The sequence below is a fragment of the Anser cygnoides genome, chromosome 2 (assembly GCF_040182565.1).
Source record: "Anser cygnoides isolate HZ-2024a breed goose chromosome 2, Taihu_goose_T2T_genome, whole genome shotgun sequence".
Taxonomy (NCBI): domain Eukaryota; kingdom Metazoa; phylum Chordata; class Aves; order Anseriformes; family Anatidae; genus Anser; species Anser cygnoides.
Genome location: NC_089874.1, coordinates 162644814 through 162661854, shown reverse-complemented (window position 1 = coordinate 162661854; position 17041 = coordinate 162644814). Strand labels below are relative to the sequence as shown.

The 17041-nt window shown below is 52.9% G+C and overlaps 4 protein-coding genes across 4 annotated transcripts; 2 read left to right on the top strand and 2 right to left on the bottom strand.

The window, feature by feature from the left end:
- Positions 1 to 3487: 3487 nt before the first annotated feature.
- On the bottom strand, positions 3488 to 4582 carry LOC136789828 (feather beta keratin-like). Its single transcript, XM_066990834.1, has 2 exons — positions 4430 to 4582; positions 3488 to 4219 (listed from the first exon to the last, which is right to left on the bottom strand). Exon 2 carries the CDS (start codon positions 4197 to 4199, stop codon positions 3879 to 3881), a length of 321 nt encoding a protein of 106 aa, XP_066846935.1. The 5' UTR covers positions 4200 to 4219; positions 4430 to 4582; the 3' UTR covers positions 3488 to 3878.
- A 3166-nt stretch (positions 4583 to 7748) lies between these two features.
- On the bottom strand, positions 7749 to 8512 carry LOC136789951 (feather beta keratin-like). Its single transcript, XM_066991280.1, has one exon. It carries the CDS (start codon positions 8479 to 8481, stop codon positions 8161 to 8163), a length of 321 nt encoding a protein of 106 aa, XP_066847381.1. The 5' UTR covers positions 8482 to 8512; the 3' UTR covers positions 7749 to 8160.
- Positions 8513 to 9013: 501 nt separating this feature from the next.
- On the top strand, positions 9014 to 10751 carry LOC136789826 (feather beta keratin-like). Its single transcript, XM_066990832.1, has 2 exons — positions 9014 to 9171; positions 9399 to 10751. The coding sequence occupies exons 1-2, from the start codon at positions 9051 to 9053 to the stop codon at positions 9737 to 9739; spliced, it is 462 nt and encodes a 153-aa protein (XP_066846933.1). The 5' UTR covers positions 9014 to 9050; the 3' UTR covers positions 9740 to 10751.
- A 3384-nt stretch (positions 10752 to 14135) lies between these two features.
- On the top strand, positions 14136 to 14896 carry LOC106029409 (feather keratin 1-like). Its single transcript, XM_048056802.2, has 2 exons — positions 14136 to 14157; positions 14344 to 14896. Exon 2 carries the CDS (start codon positions 14364 to 14366, stop codon positions 14682 to 14684), a length of 321 nt encoding a protein of 106 aa, XP_047912759.2. The 5' UTR covers positions 14136 to 14157; positions 14344 to 14363; the 3' UTR covers positions 14685 to 14896.
- Positions 14897 to 17041: the final 2145 nt, after the last annotated feature.

The window sequence follows — 17041 nt, the reverse complement described above, 5'->3', positions numbered from 1 at the left end:
TATATTAGAGGGAATGTTGCCAGCACATCAAGAGAGGTGATCCTTCCCCTCTACTCAGCAGTGGTGAGGCCCAACCTGGGCCTCCTCAATGAGGAAGTGCTAAGAGAGCTTGGACTGTTGAGCCTGGAGAAGACATGGCTCATGAGAGATCTCACATATGTCTACGAATACCTGAAGGGAGGGTGCAGAGAGGATGAAGCCAGGGTCTTGTGAGTTGTGCAAGAGAGGTGCCTGAAGACTGGAAGAAAGCCAATGTCACATCAGTCTTCAAAAAGGGCAGGAAGGAGAACTCAGGAAAATACAGGCCAGTCAGCCTCACCTCCATTTCTGGAAAGGTGATGGAGCAGCTCATCCTGGAGGTCATCTCCAAGCATGTGGAGGATTAGAGAGTGATCAGGAGTAGTCAGCATGGATTTACCAAGGGGAAATCATACTTAACTAATCTGATAACTTTCAATGATGAGATGACTAGCTGGGTAGATGAGGGGAGAGCGGTGGATGTGATCTACCTTGGCTTCAGCAAGGCTTTTGACACTGTCTCCCATAACATCCTCATAGGCAAGCTCAGGATGTGCGGGCTAGATGAGTGGACACTGAGGTGGATTGATAATTGGCTGGATGGCAGAGCTCAGAGGGTTGTGCTCAGTGGTGAGGAGTCTAGTTACAGGCCTGTAGCTAGAAGTGTCCCTCAGGCATCAGTACTGGGTCCAGTTTTGGTCAACTTATTCATTAATGACCTCGACGATGGAACAGAGTGCACCCTCCGGAAGTTTGCTGATGACACAAAGCTCGGAGGAGTGGCTGATACCCCAGAGGGCTGTGCTGGCATTCAGAGGGACCTGGACAGGCTGGAGAGATGGGCTGAGGGGAACCTCACGAAGTTCAACAAAGGCAAGTGCAGGTTCCTGCACCTAGGGAGGAATAACCCCAAGAACCAGTACAGGCTGGGGGCTGACCTGCTGGGGAGCAGCTCTGCAGAGAGGGAGCTGGGAGTCCTGGTGGACAGCAGGCTGACCATGAGTCAGCAATGTGCCCTTGTGGCCAAGAAGGCCATTGGTATCATGGGGTGCATTTGGAAGAGTGTTGCCAGCAGGTCAAGGGAGGTGATCCTGCCTGCCTGCTCAGTCCTGGTGAGGCCACACCTGGAGTATTGTGTCCAGTTCTGGGCTCCCCAGTACAAGAGGGACATGGAACTACTGGAGCAAGGCCAGAGGAGGGCTATGAAGATGATTAGAGGACTGGAGCACCTGTCATACGAGGACAGGCTGAGAGAACTGGGCCTGTTTAGCTTGGAAAAGAGAAGACCGAGGGGAGATCTCATCAATGCATATAAATATATGAAGGGAGGGTGTCAAGAGGATGGAACCAGACTCTTTTCAGTTGTGTCCAGTGCCAGGACGAGAGGCAAAGGGCACAGACTGAAGCACGGGAAGTTTCATCTGAATATGAGAGGGCACTTCTTTACTGTGAGGGTGAAAGAGCACTGGAACAGGTTGCCCAGAGAGGTCGTGAAGTCTCCTTCTCTGAAGATATTCAAAACATGCCTGGATACTATCCTGTACAATGTGCTCTAGGTGATCCTGCTTGGCAGGAGCATTGGACTAGATGATCTTCAGAGGTTCCCTCCAACCTCAACCATTCTGTGATTCTGTGGTGCCAGGACAAGAGGTAATGGGCACAAAGTAGAAGACCAGATGTTCTGCGTAAATCTGTAGAAACCTTTTTTACAGTGTGGGTGACCAAGTTCTCCTCCTTGGAGGTACTCAAAAGCCACCTGGAGACAATCTGGGGTAATCTGGTCTTGGTGGTGCTGCTTGAGCAGAGGGGATGAATGAGGTGACTGCCAGAGGTCCCTTCCAACCTCAACCATTCCACAATACTGTGAAACCAGATGAGTAGGGATGTAAGCTGGTTCTGTTGAAAGATTGTAGGTTGCAGGTAAGTGGGGAAACAGAGGTTGGGTTGTCAGTACATAGGGTGTGGTGACTGAGCTACAGAAGTCTTGGGAAGAAGCAAGAGGTGGGAAAAGGATTCACCTGAGGTGCCCGTATGCAAAAGCACAGAGCCTGGGAAGTAGGCAGGAGGAGCAAGAGCCCTGTGTCAGCTCAGAGAACTGTGGCATCATGGGATTACCTGAGGCTGGTGGGACAGCTTGTATGACTGGAGGGCTGCAATAGCTGCCCACGGACTCTGCGGGAGAGATGTGCAGGGAGGAGGCAGGGGACAGGCTGTTTTGTGAAGGAGCATCCCAGGTCTTTAGAGATGGTCGATGGGATGGATAAATCGCTTTCTGGGAGTTTGTGGGTGGCCTGCCTTCCTGTGATGCATGTGGATGTTCTGTGCATTGTCTCTCAGGTAAGCAGGGCTTGTTGCTGAAGGAGGTGAGGTGAGGTGGGAAGGGTGACTGCGTTTCTCTGTTGTTGGGCGCTGGGGTGACTGACAGGGAAGAGGCATGGGGGAGGAATGCCATGCTGGGCTGGGGGCCTGCTGTGAGACAGGTTGGTGACTTTGTGGGGGGGAGAGAAGGGTTTCTGTGCTGGAGGAAGGAGACTTGGAAGGGTGGTTGCAGTGTGAGCTGCATATTTGTGCCAGAACCCTTGTACCCACTCTCATGCTCAATCCTCGTTGTCCCTGTGGCCATATGGTTGCTTGTGGGCCCTCTTTCCTGTTGTGTGTCTTTCCTTTTAGCCCTGGAAGTCTTGGAAAAGGCTGTGTGGCCATTGAGAACTGCAGTTCCTGCTCCATTCATCTTTCTGTGTGAGGCAGCCAGCGGAAGGCTCTGTGGATATTTTTGTGAGATTCCCTTGCAGCCTATTACAGTCTCATCTTGTTCAGGAAAATGTGCAGGAGCCCTAAAGCCTTGAATAGATGAACAGCTGAGGAGCAGGAGAGTGGTTGGATGAGGGGTGCAATGCTTCCTGCAGGACATTCTTAGCCTTTACATGACACGGGGCATAGGCCATGGCCAGTAATGTTCCCTTTGTGACAATGGAGCTGAGCCCTTACTGTGAAGTCACGTTGTTCCTCTCTTCTTTCTTTTCATTGTTTGTTTCTTTGCTTTTCTTTCTGCTTCTGTGGTAACATATCTTAGGAGGGCTGGAGAGTGGTGCTGGGGAAGAGAGTTAGGTGTGTGGTGACACAGGGAGATTGCATCAGATACCTGACCAGATGGTCTTTATATACCCAAGCCATTGTTTGGACAAGTGAAAGGCTTGTGTCATGTTCTGGAAGGAAAAATTGTGCCAAGCTATGCTGGCTGTGGTGAACATACTTCTTGGGATAGGTCTTGGCACCTTGGGGAACTCACCAATAGCTTTCTCAAGCCATCCCTGCGTTTATGTTGGGATGGGATTTCTGTGTTAGGCTTGATGGAGTCTGAGCACAAGGCCCTTCACCATCTGGAATGATGACCTCTTGAGCCCTGTCTTTCTTGTGGATGAAGTTGAAAGAGTGTTGGGAGAAGAAAGGAAGAGGAGGCATCTCAGAATGCATTGCAGGATGATTTTATTGAAGAAAAAACATCAAAAAGGAAGGCATACAGAATAAAAGGGATGAATACAAAGGTGCAAGTAGGGCAATCATCGGCTTACGTGCCTTGTGCACAGCAGATTTTCCCAGAGCAAAAAGGTCTTCCTGTACTGTGATAAATTCACCAAAAAGGAGGTCCCCAAGGGCTTCTTGCTCTGAGTAATTGCAGCAGAAAGTACTTGACATAGAAGGAGGCACTGTGGAAAGGAGAAAGAGGAAGAAAGTGCCATGAAAAGAAGAACTATGGCTGGTGAGCCCGTGTGCCATGAACAGCACAGAGGTGCATCCACAGTCTGAGAGCTGGCTTTCACGGTGTTGGAGACTGCTGTCAGCAATATTGGTGTGGGTCCTTAGCAGGGGTAGCAGGCTCTTCTGCCAGAGAAGCAGCCCAGGCCTCCGAAGCCAAAGCCTCCAAGGCCAAAGCCTCCGAATCCCCCGGAGGAGATGGGCACTCCCTGGGCGCTGAGGTTGCTGCCCACGGCAGCTGATGCGGAGGATCCAACGGCGGTGTTCTGGGGGAAGGAGCTGAGGATGGGTCCTGGCAGGGTGACCACCACGGTGGAAGGCTGGATGGCGACGTGGGAGTCCTCGCACTGCCTGACACAGGGCTCGTTGCAGCTGTTAGCCAGCGGGGTGGGTCCGCAGGGGCGGCAGAGGTTGTAGCAGGACATGTCTGTGGCGCGGAGGGTCCCTGGAAGAGAGGGTGTTGGGAAGTCGGAGGGTGTTGGGGGCGTGAGGAGTGGTGCTGGGGGAGGCCAAGGGAGTTGGGGAGGCCTAGGGTGGGACTTTGGGGAGCATGGCGGTGGGGAGGCGGAAGGGCTGCTGAGGCTGGGGGCAGAGGGTTTGAGGAGAGATGGGGTCGGTGAGGTGGGCGAAGGAGGGGAGCGCGGTTCAGGCTCACCTAGTTGGGCGCACGGGAGAAGGCGTCAGGAGGAGTGTGTGAGGGTGCGAGGCGCAGGGCCGGCTTTTATGCTGGTCCCCAAGTGCCCATGGGGCAAGAGAGCCTTTGCACGTGACAGCAGTTGGCATGACCTGCTCTTGCATTCCAAAGCCTGGCAAGTAATGAGGTGGGGCATGTTTTTGATCCTGCAACACTCAATTTTCACGTCCTTCTCTTGAGGACATGTCCATTTGGCAATAGTGGCACCTTTTACGTCAAAGTAATTATTAAAGGCCAAAGGATTGTTCCTGAAGGTGCATGTCAGGGCGAGCAGAAGACGTGACCCAAGCATAGGAGAGCAGCGGTGTTTTCAGTGAGGTCATGGTGCTGCTCTCATGTGGTGTGATTGCGGCTGTGTTGTGAGGAGGGGCTTCCTGGATGTGCTGGGCATGAGGTGCAGCCACTTCCTTTTATGACAAGGTTACCCATCTAATTGACCAAAGGAAGGCAGTACATGCAATTTCTTTGGATTTCAGCAAACCTTTTTGATACTGTTTCTCAAAACATCCTCCTGGACAAAACGTCCGGCACGCAGGTAGATAAATATATAACACAGTTGGTGGACTGTTGTCTGACTGGTCAAGTTCAAAGGGTTGTAGTAAAGGGGGGGTTCGTCACGCTTGCTGCAGTCACTAGTGGGGTTTCCCAGGACTCCATTTTGGACCCAGTTCTCTTTGATGTTTTTGCAGATGATCTGGATACAGGCCTCAAATGCATACTCAGTAAGTTTACAGATGACAGGAAATAAGGAGTTGCTGTTGTCTCCCTCAAGGGTGGAGAGGCTGTGCAGAGAGATCTTGACAGACCACAGGGCTGTGCAATCACTAGTCATATGAAGTTTAAGAAGAGTAAGTACCAGATTCTGCACCTGGGGCACGGTAACCTGTCCCAGTATATGTACAGACTGGGGGATGAGGTACTGAGGAGCTGCCCCAAAGAAAGGGATCTGTGGCTTCTAGTTGACAGTAAGTTGAGTAATGAAGTGGGGTGTGTTTTCCTACCCCAAATGTTCCCTTTTTGGGTCCTTCTGCTGAGGACATGGCCAATGATCATGGCGGCGCATTTCAAGTGTCAGTATTAAAGACCAAAAAATAGTTCTTGAAGGTGCGTGTAAGGCTGGATAGAAGATGCATCCAAAGAAAGGGAGAGGTGTGGTGTCATCAGTGAGGTCAAAGGGAAACCTGTTTTTGATTTTTAGAAAGATGATTTGGACATTTCAGATGGGAACTGGAGGCATGCGGTCTGCAACTCAAAAGGGTGGGTGATATCAAAGCCTTCCACTGGTTAGGCAAGGTGACTGGTTTGCAGGCTGTCTGACAGGTGAGTAGTGCATGTTGCTGAGGAAGATGGAGAAGCTGTGCCACTGGATGTACTGAAGTGCACAGGACCTGTCAGGTTGCACCCACAAATGCTGAGAGTCCTGGCTGATATCTTCACAAGGCTACTTTCAGCTTTCTTTGAAAGTTGATGGTGACTGGGCTCCTGAAGACTGGAATAGACTCATCCCACTCCTATGTTCAACAAGATCAAGAAGGAAGGTCTGGGGAACCGCAGGATGGTTTGCCTGCCATCAGTCTCTGGGAAGGTGTGGAAGGAAATCCTCTTGGGAAGCACTGCCCAGCACACAAATGATAAGAATGCGATGGGGAGTATTCAGCATGGATTTAGAGAACTGAAGTCATGCTTGAGCCTCCTCAGTGTCTTCTGCGTTGAAGTAACTCTCCTGGTAAATGAGGGAAGAGCCGTGTCTGTTGCTTACCTTGCCTTTAGTAAAAGCTTTGATGCTCCCTCAGACGACATGGCCATTCTGAAGCTGAGAAAGTACGGGTTTCTTTGAGAAAGAGCCATGGTTGAGAATTTGGTGAGCCCAAGATCCAGACTCATGCCAGAGGTGCAACCCTCATTCCATGTCATTGCTTGCAGCGTCTTGATGGTATTTGTCAGAGGTGGTGGCCAGAAAATCCTGATGGGAAAGAGTTGTTCAGTGCGTGCTGATTTCTGACCCATGCAGAAGTCCCTTAGTGTGCCCAGGCCTTTGGTTTTGCAAGTGAAGGGCTTGTGTCATATGCCAGAAGAACAGTAGCAGCCCATTGGTGCTGTTGTCAGTGACATACTTGCTGAGAGAGGTCTTGTGTCCCTTTTCACAGACTCTTAGAATTGTAGACTATCTTGACTGTGAGATACTGTAGAGTATCCAGATCCTTGAGGCTCCATGAGTCCGAGTCCTGACAACATACAAGGCAACCTGGGTGTTAAACCAGATAGAATAATTGAATGATTGAATGTTTTCAGTTGGAAGGCATGCTAATTCCATGATTCCTGTAGGCCTGTTTTAATTACTGGAGGGTCTCTATAACGTCTGCCTGGAGCCTTCTCTTCTCCAGGCTGAACAAGCCCGGCTCTCTCAGCCTGTCTTTGTAGGAGAGTTGCACCAGCTGTCTGACCATCTTTGTGTCCCTCCTCGCAACCTGCTCTGACAGTTCCAGATCTGTCTTATGCTGGGGGCCCAAGCACTCAACACAGTCTTGCAGGTGGGGTCTGACAAGAGCAGAGTACAGGGGGAGAATAGCCTCCCTCCTTTTGCCAGCTGCAATTCTTATGATGCAGCCCAGGAGACGGCTGGCTTTCTGGGCTGCGAGTGCACTGGCTGCTCAGGTTGAGACATTTCCCCACCAATACCCCTAAATCATTCTTCACTGGGCAGCTCATAATCCACTCGTTGCTCAGGCTGTATTCATGTTGGGGATTGTCTCGACCCAAATGCAGGACTTTGCACTCGGCCTTGTTGAATGCCTTTGCGTTTGCTTGGGCCCACCTGTCAAGCCTGTCAAGGTCCTTCCATTCCTTTTTCCCCTAAGGTGTCGGCTACCCCACAGAGCTTGGTGCCATTCACAAACTTGCTGAGGGCCTGCTCAATCCCACCACGCATGTCAGCAACAAAGAGGTCAAATAACACTGGTCCCAGGATAGAATCCTGAGAGAAAGCTCTCCTCACTGGTCTCTATGTGTGCACTGAGCTGTTGGCCGCAACTCCTTATATGTGCTCATCCAGCCAATTAGTTGTCTGCTAAGTGGTCCGTCTGTCAAAACAGTGACTCTCCATTTTAAAAACAAGGATGTATGTAAGAGTTCTGTCCAGATGCTTCTTGAACAGCAACAGGCTTGGGCCCTGCTGGCCTGCTGAGCCCTGCTTAATGTTGAGTGAAGTTGAAGGAGTGTTGGGAGCAGAAAGGAAGAGGAGACATCACAGGCTGACATGCACGAGAACTTTATTGTGGAAAAAAAGACTACAAAGTTATGCAGAGTAGAAGGGACCTGTTCTGTGGTGCAAGTAGTGCAACCATCAGCCTGTGTCCCATGGTAGAGCAGATTTTCGCAGAGCCCCAAGGTCTTCGTGCACTGCAATAGAATCAGTACATGGAAGGTGCCAAGTGTGTTTTTGGACTTTGCGAGCAAGTCATTGCACTGGAGAGTACTGGACATGGAAGACGGTGGAAGGAGAACAAGGAAGTGAGAGAGGAGTAGGCTGTCCATCAGCCATGTTTCCAGGCAGCATGGACTGGCCCCGTTCCCTGCTAGAGTGTGGAGTGCCCTGAGAAGAAGAGCTGTGGCTGATGAGCCCATGAGCTATGAACAGCACAGAGGTGTGTCCTCAGTTGAAGAGCTGGCTTGCATGGTGTTGGTGTGGGACCTTAGCAGGGGTAGCAGGCTCTTCTGCCAGAGAAGCAGCCCAGGCCTCCGAAGCCAAAGCCTCCAAGGCCAAAGCCTCCGAATCCCCCGGAGGAGATGGGCACTCCCTGGGCGCTGAGGTTGCTGCCCACAGCAGCTGATGCGGAGGATCCAACGGCGGTGTTCTGGGGGAAGGAGCTGAGGATGGGTCCTGGCAGGGTGACCACCACGGTGGAAGGCTGGATGGCGACGTGGGAGTCCTCGCACTGCCTGACACAGGGCTCGTTGCAGCTGTTAGCCAGCGGGGTGGGTCCGCAGGGGCGGCAGAGGTTGTAGCAGGACATGTCTGTGGTGCGGAGGGTCCCTGGAAGAGAGGGTGTTGGGAAGTCGGAGGGTGTTGGGGGCGTGAGGAGTGGTGCTGGGGGAGGCCAATGGAGTGGGGAGGCCCAGGGTGGTACTGTGAGGAGCATGGCAGTGGGGAGGCGGAAGGGCTGCTGAGGCTGGGGGCAGAGGGCGTATGAAGAGCTAGGCCTGTTGGGGCGGGTGAAGGAAGGGGGTGGGGTTCAGGCTCACCTTGTTGGGCGCAGGGGAGAATGCGTTGGGAGGAGTTTGTGAGTGTGAGAGGCGCAGGGCCGGCTTTTATGCTGGTCCTTGAGTGCCCGCGGGGCGAGAGAGCCTTTGCACATGACAGTATTTGGCGTGAGTTGCTCTTGCATTCCAAAGCATGGCAAGTAATGAGGTGGTGTGTGTTGTCATTCCCACAATGCTCCCTTTTCATTTTCTCTTATTTAGGATGTGTCTGTTTCACAGAATCTTGGCAGCGCATTACAAGTGACAGTAATAAAGACCAAGGCAAGACCACTTGCCTCATACTAAACAGGAGGCTTTGGAATACAAGAGCACGTCACGCCAAATGCTGTCATGCGCAAAGGCTCTCTCGCCCTGCGGGCACTCAAGGACCAGCATAAAAGCCGGCCCTGCGTCTCACACCCTCACACAATCCTCCCGACGCCTTCTCCCCTGCGCCCAACAAGGTAAGCCTGAACCCCGCTCCCCTCCTTCACCCACCCAATTGGCCCCATCTCTCCACACGCCTTTTACCCCCAGCCTCAGCAGCCCTTCTGCCTCCCCACCTCCATGCTCCTCACAGTACCACCCTGGGCCTTCCCACTCCCTTGGCCTCCCCCAGCACCGCTCCTCATGCCCCCAACACCCTCCGCCTCCCCAACACCCTCCACCTTCCCAACGCCCTCTCTTCCAGGGACCCTCCACACCACAGACATGTCCTGCTACGACATCTGCCGCCCCTGCGGACCCACCCCGCTGGCTAACAGCTGCAACGAGCCCTGTGTCAGGCAGTGCGAGGATTCCCGCGTCGTCATCCAGCCTCCTGCCGTGCTGGTCACCCTGCCAGGACCCATCCTCAGCTCCTTCCCCCAGAACACCGCCGTTGGATCCTCCGCATCAGCTGCCGTGGGCAGCAACCTCAGCGCCCAGGGAGTGCCCATCTCCTCTGGGGGATTCGGAGGCTTTGGCCTTGGAGGCTTTGGCTTTGGAGGCCTGGGCTGCATCAACGGCGGAAGAGCCTGCTACCCCTGCTAAGGACCCACGCCAACACCCCTGACAGAAGCCTCCAACACCGTGCAAAACAGCTCTCGGACTGAGGACGCACTTCTGCACTCTTCATGGCACCTGGGCTCGCCAGCCGCGGCTCATCATTCCATGGCACAACAAAGCAAGCAAGCAAGGAAGGGGCCAGCCCATGCTGTCAGGACACATGGCCAACATACCTCCTTCTTTCTTCCTCTTTCTCCTGTCCATAGCACCACCTTCTACGGCCGCTACTCTCTGCTGCAATGCCTTGCTCACTAGCACAATCTCTCCAGAGACCTTCTGGGGCTGCTCCCACCACAGGGTAGCGAGACCTTGGGGCTCTGGGAAAATCTGCTCTACGCAAGGGACATAGGCTGGTGGTCGCCCTCCAGGCACCTCCGAATGTGCACCTTCCACTTGACGCTCCCTCTTTTTCATGTTTTCCTCAATAAAATCCGCCTGCATCCCACATCCTCAGATGCCTCCTCTTCCTTTCTTCTCCCAACGCTCTTCCAAATTCACCTGACAAAAAGAATAAAAAGCAGGGCTCAAGTGGCCATCAGGGCCCAAGCCTGGTGGTGTTCAAGAAGCGTTTGGACAATGCTCTTACATAGATCCTTGTCACTAAAATGGAAAGACATGATGGGCCACTCAGCAGACAATGAATTGCCTGCATGGTCACATACCAAGAGTTGCGGTCAACAGCTCGGTGCTCATGTGGAGACCAGGGAGGAGTGGTGTCCCTCTGGGGCTTCTAGTGAGGCCAGTATGATTTAACAGGGTTGTCCGTCACACGGACACCACACATATGGTGCGAGACTCCTCGTGGATTGAGGATGCACCTTTGTGCCGTCGCTGACCCACTGCGTCTTCAGCTCCACAACCACGGCTATTTCTCTCAAGGCATGAACCAGAGAAGCAAGGAAGTGGGCTATTCCGTGATGTTTGGAAACATGGCCGACTTACATTCTACCATTCTGCCACTTCTTTCCTTGACTTGCACTGTCTCGTATGTCTGGTTCTCTCTGCTACTATGACGTGCTCACAAGCCAAACGCCACCAGGGATCGACTCCCTCTCTGCTGCTCCCATCACAGGGCTGGAGGATTTCCGTGCTCCGAGAAAATTTACCGCGCACAACGATGACGTTGTTGGTCACCCTACGTGCATCCAAGACCCCCCGGGGATGTGCCACTTGCTGCTCCTTCCTTTCCATGCGCTTTCCTCAATAAAGTTCTCAAGCATGCCAGCCTGACGCTCCTCCTCTTCCCTTCTTCTCCCAGCGCCTTTCCCACTTCCCTCAGTACAAAGGCAAAGCTCAAGTGGTCATTGGGGCATGTCCAAAAGGGCCACAAGACCTTAAAACACATCACCCAAGACCTACAAGTGCCCAAGCACAGACTTCATCATGCTAACGCTCTTCTGCCCATGCCCTCTCAAAAAATTTCCCCGTGTTACACGCCCTACTGCTGCTTCCTTCTGTACTATGATCCTACACCATCACAAGAAACACTATCTCAGAATGATATAATCAGGAAGGAAGCTCTTGACAGCGGGTAGTACAACTTCCGTGGTCAAGGACAGTCAGCAGGCTGTGTAGGACCATGTGCAGTGGCATGCAGCCACTTTTCAGACCACTCCACTGTTTGTTGGTGTAACCCGTACTTGTCAGATTCTCTGCGAGCATTTCACGGGAGCAAGCAGCAAAGCCTTTACTAAAGGCAAGGTAAGCAACAGCTGTTGCTCTCCCCTTGTCCACCCAGCAGGTCACTTCAACACAGAAGACAGTGAGAAGGCACCTGTATGATCTGCTCTTTGTAGATCCATGCTGACTACTCCCCATCTCTTTCTTATCACTCATGTGCTTGTCAGTGCTTTCCAGGAGGATTTCTTTCAGAACCTTCCCAGTGACCGATGACAGAACAACCAGCCTGCAGTTTCCCAGACCTTCCTTCTTCATCTTGTTGAACATAGGAGTGGAGTGAGTTTCTTCCAGTTTCCAGGTCCTGTCCCAGTCACCATAACCTTTCAAAGATAATTGAAAGTGGCCTTACACAGATATCAGCCAGAACCCTCGGCATTTTTGGGTGCAACCCATCAGGTCCTGATTACTTATGCACATCCAGATGCACAACCTACACATCTGCCTCTGCAAGAAGCTCTGCTCACCTGAGAGACAGCCTGCAAAACACCCACCTCAGCTGCCCTCGGGCAGGCCTTGCCATCATTCCGCCCTTTGGAATGCAAACATCAGCACAAGGTCTACTAATCTGTATGCCTCCAGCTCCCCTCTGAAACATCCAGATCCTCTTTCTGACCATCAAACATAGGGCATAAAAATAGCTGTCACCTTGACACTCACCCTAAAGGCACTCACCCCCAACACCCGGGCTCCCCAGCTTGCCCTTCCTCGCAGTTCCACTCCCTCAGCCTCTCATGAGTCTCAAGGCATCTCACAGGCATCCTCAATTGTCCCAAGGGGCCCCTATTAAGCAGTACGTTGGGCCAAAGCCTAGCCTGGGAAGATGCTGGCGTCAGCAAAGGGGAGCGCTATGGAGTGGCCAAAGCAAATCTTTGAGAAAATGGCAGGACTGCTGACATCAAAGGGCTTGTGAGCTCAGTACCAGGCCACATGGGACAACAGCCTGCTTTCACAAGCAGCCCCCTCCTGCCTCCTTGGACTGCCACCCACAAGGATGGCCCCAAGCTTGCACAAGACAAAACAGGCAGCCTCCTTTCTCCCACCTACAACCTTCCAAGCACCACGGCCACCAAGCTACCTATACAGCACACCCAATGGGAAAGACAAGGGTAAAGACTGGCTTAGCGAGTTGTTAGAAAGGCAGGGAGGCAGCAAATGCGATGGAATCATGGAATCACAGAATAGACCAAGTTGTGAGGGACCGACGAGGATCATCGCGTCCAACTCGTGGCTCCACACAGGACCACCCAAAAATCTAACCACATTTCTGAGGGTGTTGTCTTGTGCTCCAGCAAGCTTGGTGCTGTGATGGCTTCCCTGAGGAGCCTGTTCCCATGCCCAACCACCCTCTCGGGAAAGAGCCTTTCCCTAATATCCAAGCTGAACCTCCCCTGACACAGCTTCAGGCCATTCCCTCGGGTCCTACTGCTGCTCACCAGAGAGAAGAGATCAGCGCCTGTCCCTCCGCTCCCCTCATGAGGAAGCTGTAGGCTCCGGTGAAGCCTCCTCTTCTCTGGAATGAACAAACCAGGGGACTGCAGCCACTCCTCGTACATTTTGCCCTCGAAGCCCTTCACCATCTCTGTAGTGCTCCTTTTGACAATCGCTAAGAGTTTTATGTCGTTAGATTGCGGTGACCAATTCTGTACACAGCACTTGAGGGGAGGCCGCACCAGTGCAGAGTAGAGTGGGACAATCACTTCCTTTGACCGGCTAGCAATGCTGTGCTTGATGTAACCCAGGAAACGGGGAACTTTGGGCTGCCAGGGCGCCCTGTTGACTCACAGTCCACTTGCTGTCAACCAGAACCCCCAGGTCTTTTCATGCTGGGCTGCTTTCCAGCCTCTCCTCCCCGAGTCTGGACATGGATCCAGGGTTGCCCTGTCTCGGATGGGGAATTCGCCAGTTGCCCTCATTAAATTTCATGCTGTTGGTCATAGCCCAGCCCTCTAATTCGTCAACATGTATGTGCAAGGCTTCTCTACCCAAAATGGAGCCCTCGGGAAGCCCCATAGTGACTCCCTGCCAGGCACAGTTAACCACACTTACAATACACTTTGAGTCTGACCAATCAGCCAACTGCTCAACCATCACATTAGATATAAGTCTAGCTGTATGCTTGACATTTTGTTCAGAAGGACATTGTAAGAAATTTTATCAAAATTTTTGCTGAACTCCTAAGAGATTACACTTACTGGTGGCTACACATGGTAAACGAGAGGGGTAACATCATCATAAATAAATGTGCCAGTGCCTCACGCCCAGCACATCTGGGAAGCCCACACCAGCCTGCATTATGGCGATGCCAGCAAATAGGGCCCCCTCCTCACAACAATGCAGCCGCAAACCGCATCGCACGAGTGACACGCCATGACCTCACTTCGTGACACCCCACCTCTCCCATGCTTTGGCCGCGTCTGCCGACTGCCCTCAAACGCACTGTCCATGCAAATCCATCGAAAGAGCCACTCTCACTTAAAAGCTGCCGCCAAGGCCACAGAGACACATCTCAACAGGGAAAATGAAAAGGGTGCGTTGTGGGAAGGACAACACGCCCCACCTCATTACCTGTGAGGCTTTGGTATGTAAGAGCAGCTCACGCCAAATGCTGTCATGCGCAAAGGCTCTCTCGCCCCGCGGGCACTCACGGACCAGCATAAAAGCCGGCCCTCGACCTCTCACACTCACACACTCCTCCCGACGCCTTCTCCCCTGCGCCCAACAAGGTGAGCCTGAACCCCGCTCCCCTCCTTCATCTTTCCACATGCTCTCTGCCCCCAGCCTCAGCAGCCCTTCCACCTCCCCACCGCCATGCTCCGCAAAACCCCAGGCCTCCCCGCTCCTTTGGCCTCTCCCAGCACCGCTCGTCTCGCCCCCAACACCCTCCACCTTCCCAACACCCTCTCTTCCAGGGACCCTCCGCACCACAGACATGTCCTGCTACGACATCTGCCGCCCCTGCGGACCCACCCCGCTGGCTAACAGCTGCAACGAGCCCTGTGTCAGGCAGTGCGAGGACTCCCACGTCGCCATCCAGCCTTCCACCGTGGTGGTCACCCTGCCAGGACCCATCCTCAGCTCCTTCCCCCAGAACACCGCTGTTGGATCCTCCGCATCAGCTGCCGTGGGCAGCAACCTCAGCTCCCAGGGAGTGCCCATCTCCTCTGGAGGCTTTGGAGGATGGGGCCTTGGAGGCTGGGGCCTTGGAGGCCTGGGCTGCTTCTCTGGCAGAAGAGCCTGCTACCCCTGCTAAGGACCCACGCCAGCACCCCTGACAGCAGCTAACAATGCCCTGCAAGCCACTTCATGGACTGAGGATGCTCTCATCTCCGTGCTCTGGGAATAGCTCCCACACAAAATGCATAGCTGCTGATGGTCACTCTGCTTGCACCTCTGACCACGGCCCTTCTCTTTGTGCTCCTTCCTTTTCATGAGTCTTCCTCAATAAAGTTCTAATGCATGCCAGCCTGACACTCCTCCTTTCTTCACTCAACGCTCTTCAGCCAAAGGGACCTGGACAGGCTGCAGAAGCGGGCCCATGTGAACCGCATGAGGTTCAAGAAGTCCAAGTTCAAGGTGTTGCACCTGGGTCAGGGCAATCCCAGTCAGGAGGACAGACTGGGAGAAGAACTCATTGAGAGCAGCCCTGCAGAGAAGGACTTGGGTTGTTCTGGTGGACCAAAGGCTTGACAGGACCCAGCAGTGCATGCCTGCAGCCCAGAAGGTGAACTGAATCCTGGGCTGCTTCAACAGAGGTGTGACCAGCAGGTCGAGGGACGTGATTGTCCCCCTCTCCTCTGCTCTCGTGAGGCCCCACCTGGAGTAGTGTCTCCAGGTTTGGGGCCTCCAGCACATAATGATGTGTTCCTGTTCGAGCAAGTCCAGAGGAAGTCTCCAAAGATGATCAGAGGGCTGGAACACCTCTCCTATGAAGAAAGGCTGAGAAAGTTGGGGATATTTATAAATACGTAAAGGGCAAGTGTCAGGAGGATGGAGCCAGGCTCTTCTCGGTGACACCCAGTGATAGGACAAGGGGCAATGTGTGTAAGCTCGAACACAGGAGGTGGTGCTTAAATATGTGACAAATCTTTTTTATGTTGAGGTTGACAGAACACTGGAACAGGCTGCCCAGGGGGGTTGTGGAGTCTCCTCCTCTGGAGACTTTCAATACCCATCTGGACTCGTTCCCTTGTGACATGATTTAGGTCTTCCTGCTCCGGCAGGGGGATTGGACTAGATGATCTTTCAAGGTCCCTTCCAATCCTTAATAGTATGTAATTCTGTGATTCTGTGATGTTCAGCCCAGAGAAGAGAAGGCTCCAGGGAGACTTCCTTGAGACCTTTCTATACTTAAAGGGGTCTTCTAAAAAAGATGGAGAACGTCTCTTTCCTTGGGTAGATAATGATAGGACAAGGGGGAATGGTCTTCAACTAAAAGAGGATAGATTTAGACTAGACATGAAAAGGAAATTCTTCACTGTGAGAGGATGAGGCACTGGAACAGGTTGCCAAGAGAAGTTGTGGTTACCCCAGGCGTGGAGGTGTTCAAGGCCAGCCTGGATGGGGCCTTGGCCAACGTGATCTGGTGGGTGGCATCCCTGCCTCCGGCAGGGGGCTGGAGTTAGATGATCCTTAAGGTCCCTTCCAAGGTGAGCCATTCTATGATTCTATGACGATTCCCACTTCACCCTGTACAAATGCAGTGGAGAGGAGGAAGCGGCCCATGGAGAGCCCCTGCAGGAGCAGGCCCCCAGGTCAGAGCTGCAGCCTGTGGAGAGGAGCCCACAGCGGAGCAGGGGATCTGCAGGGAGCTGCCGCCTGTGGTGGTTGTGCTGGAGCAGTTTGCTCCTGATATATGGACCCCTTGGTACGGAGCCATATGGGAGCGGTTCTTGAAGAGCTGCTGCCTGTGGGAAGCCCACACAGGCTCAGTTTGGGAAGGACGGCATCCCGTGGGAGGGACCCTACGTGGAGCAGGAGCAGAGAGTGACCGTGAAGGTGCGGTGGACATGAAGCAACAGGGACTGACTGCAGCCCACGCTCCCTGTTCCCCTGCGCTACTCGGGGGGAGGAGTCATTGGTTCCAGCCAACATGGGTTAATGAGGGGTAGGTCCTGTTTAACAAATTTGATTGTTTTTTATGATAAGATCACCCATTTAGTTGATCAAGGGAAACCAGTTGATGTAATCTTTTTGGATTTCAGTAAAGATTTTGACACAGTTTCCCATAGGATCCTACTGGACAAAATGTCCAGCATACAGCTAGATAGTAACATAATATGATGGGTGAACAATTGGCTGACGGGTAGGGCTCAAAGGGTTATGGTAAATGGGGCCACATGAAGCTGGCAGCCAGTCACCAGTGGGGTCCCCTAGGGCTCCATTTTAGGGCCAGTCTTCTTCAATGTTTCTATAAACCATTTGGATGTAGGACTAGAAGGTGTTTTGAGCAAATTTCCTGATGATACTAAACTGGGAGGAGTTGTTGACTCTGTTGCGGGTGGAAAGGCCTTGCAGAGAGCTCTGGACAGATTGGAGAGCTGGACAATCACAGACTGCCCGAAGTTTAACAAGAGCAATTGCCAGGTCCTGCACCTGGGAAGGGGCAAC

Bases quoted from the DNA above. Each gene is read 5' to 3' on its own strand.
- LOC136789951 (XM_066991280.1), bottom strand. From the start codon at position 8,481: ATGTCCTGCTACAACCTCTGCCGCCCCTGCGGACCCACCCCGCTGGCT.
- LOC136789828 (XM_066990834.1), bottom strand. From the start codon at position 4,199: ATGTCCTGCTACAACCTCTGCCGCCCCTGCGGACCCACCCCGCTGGCT.
- LOC106029409 (XM_048056802.2), top strand. From the start codon at position 14,364: ATGTCCTGCTACGACATCTGCCGCCCCTGCGGACCCACCCCGCTGGCT.
- LOC136789826 (XM_066990832.1), top strand. From the start codon at position 9,051: ATGCTGTCATGCGCAAAGGCTCTCTCGCCCTGCGGGCACTCAAGGACC. The intron at 9,172-9,398 runs GTAAGCCTGAAC...CCTCTCTTCCAG, and splicing joins TCTCCCCTGCGCCCAACAAG to GGACCCTCCACACCACAGAC.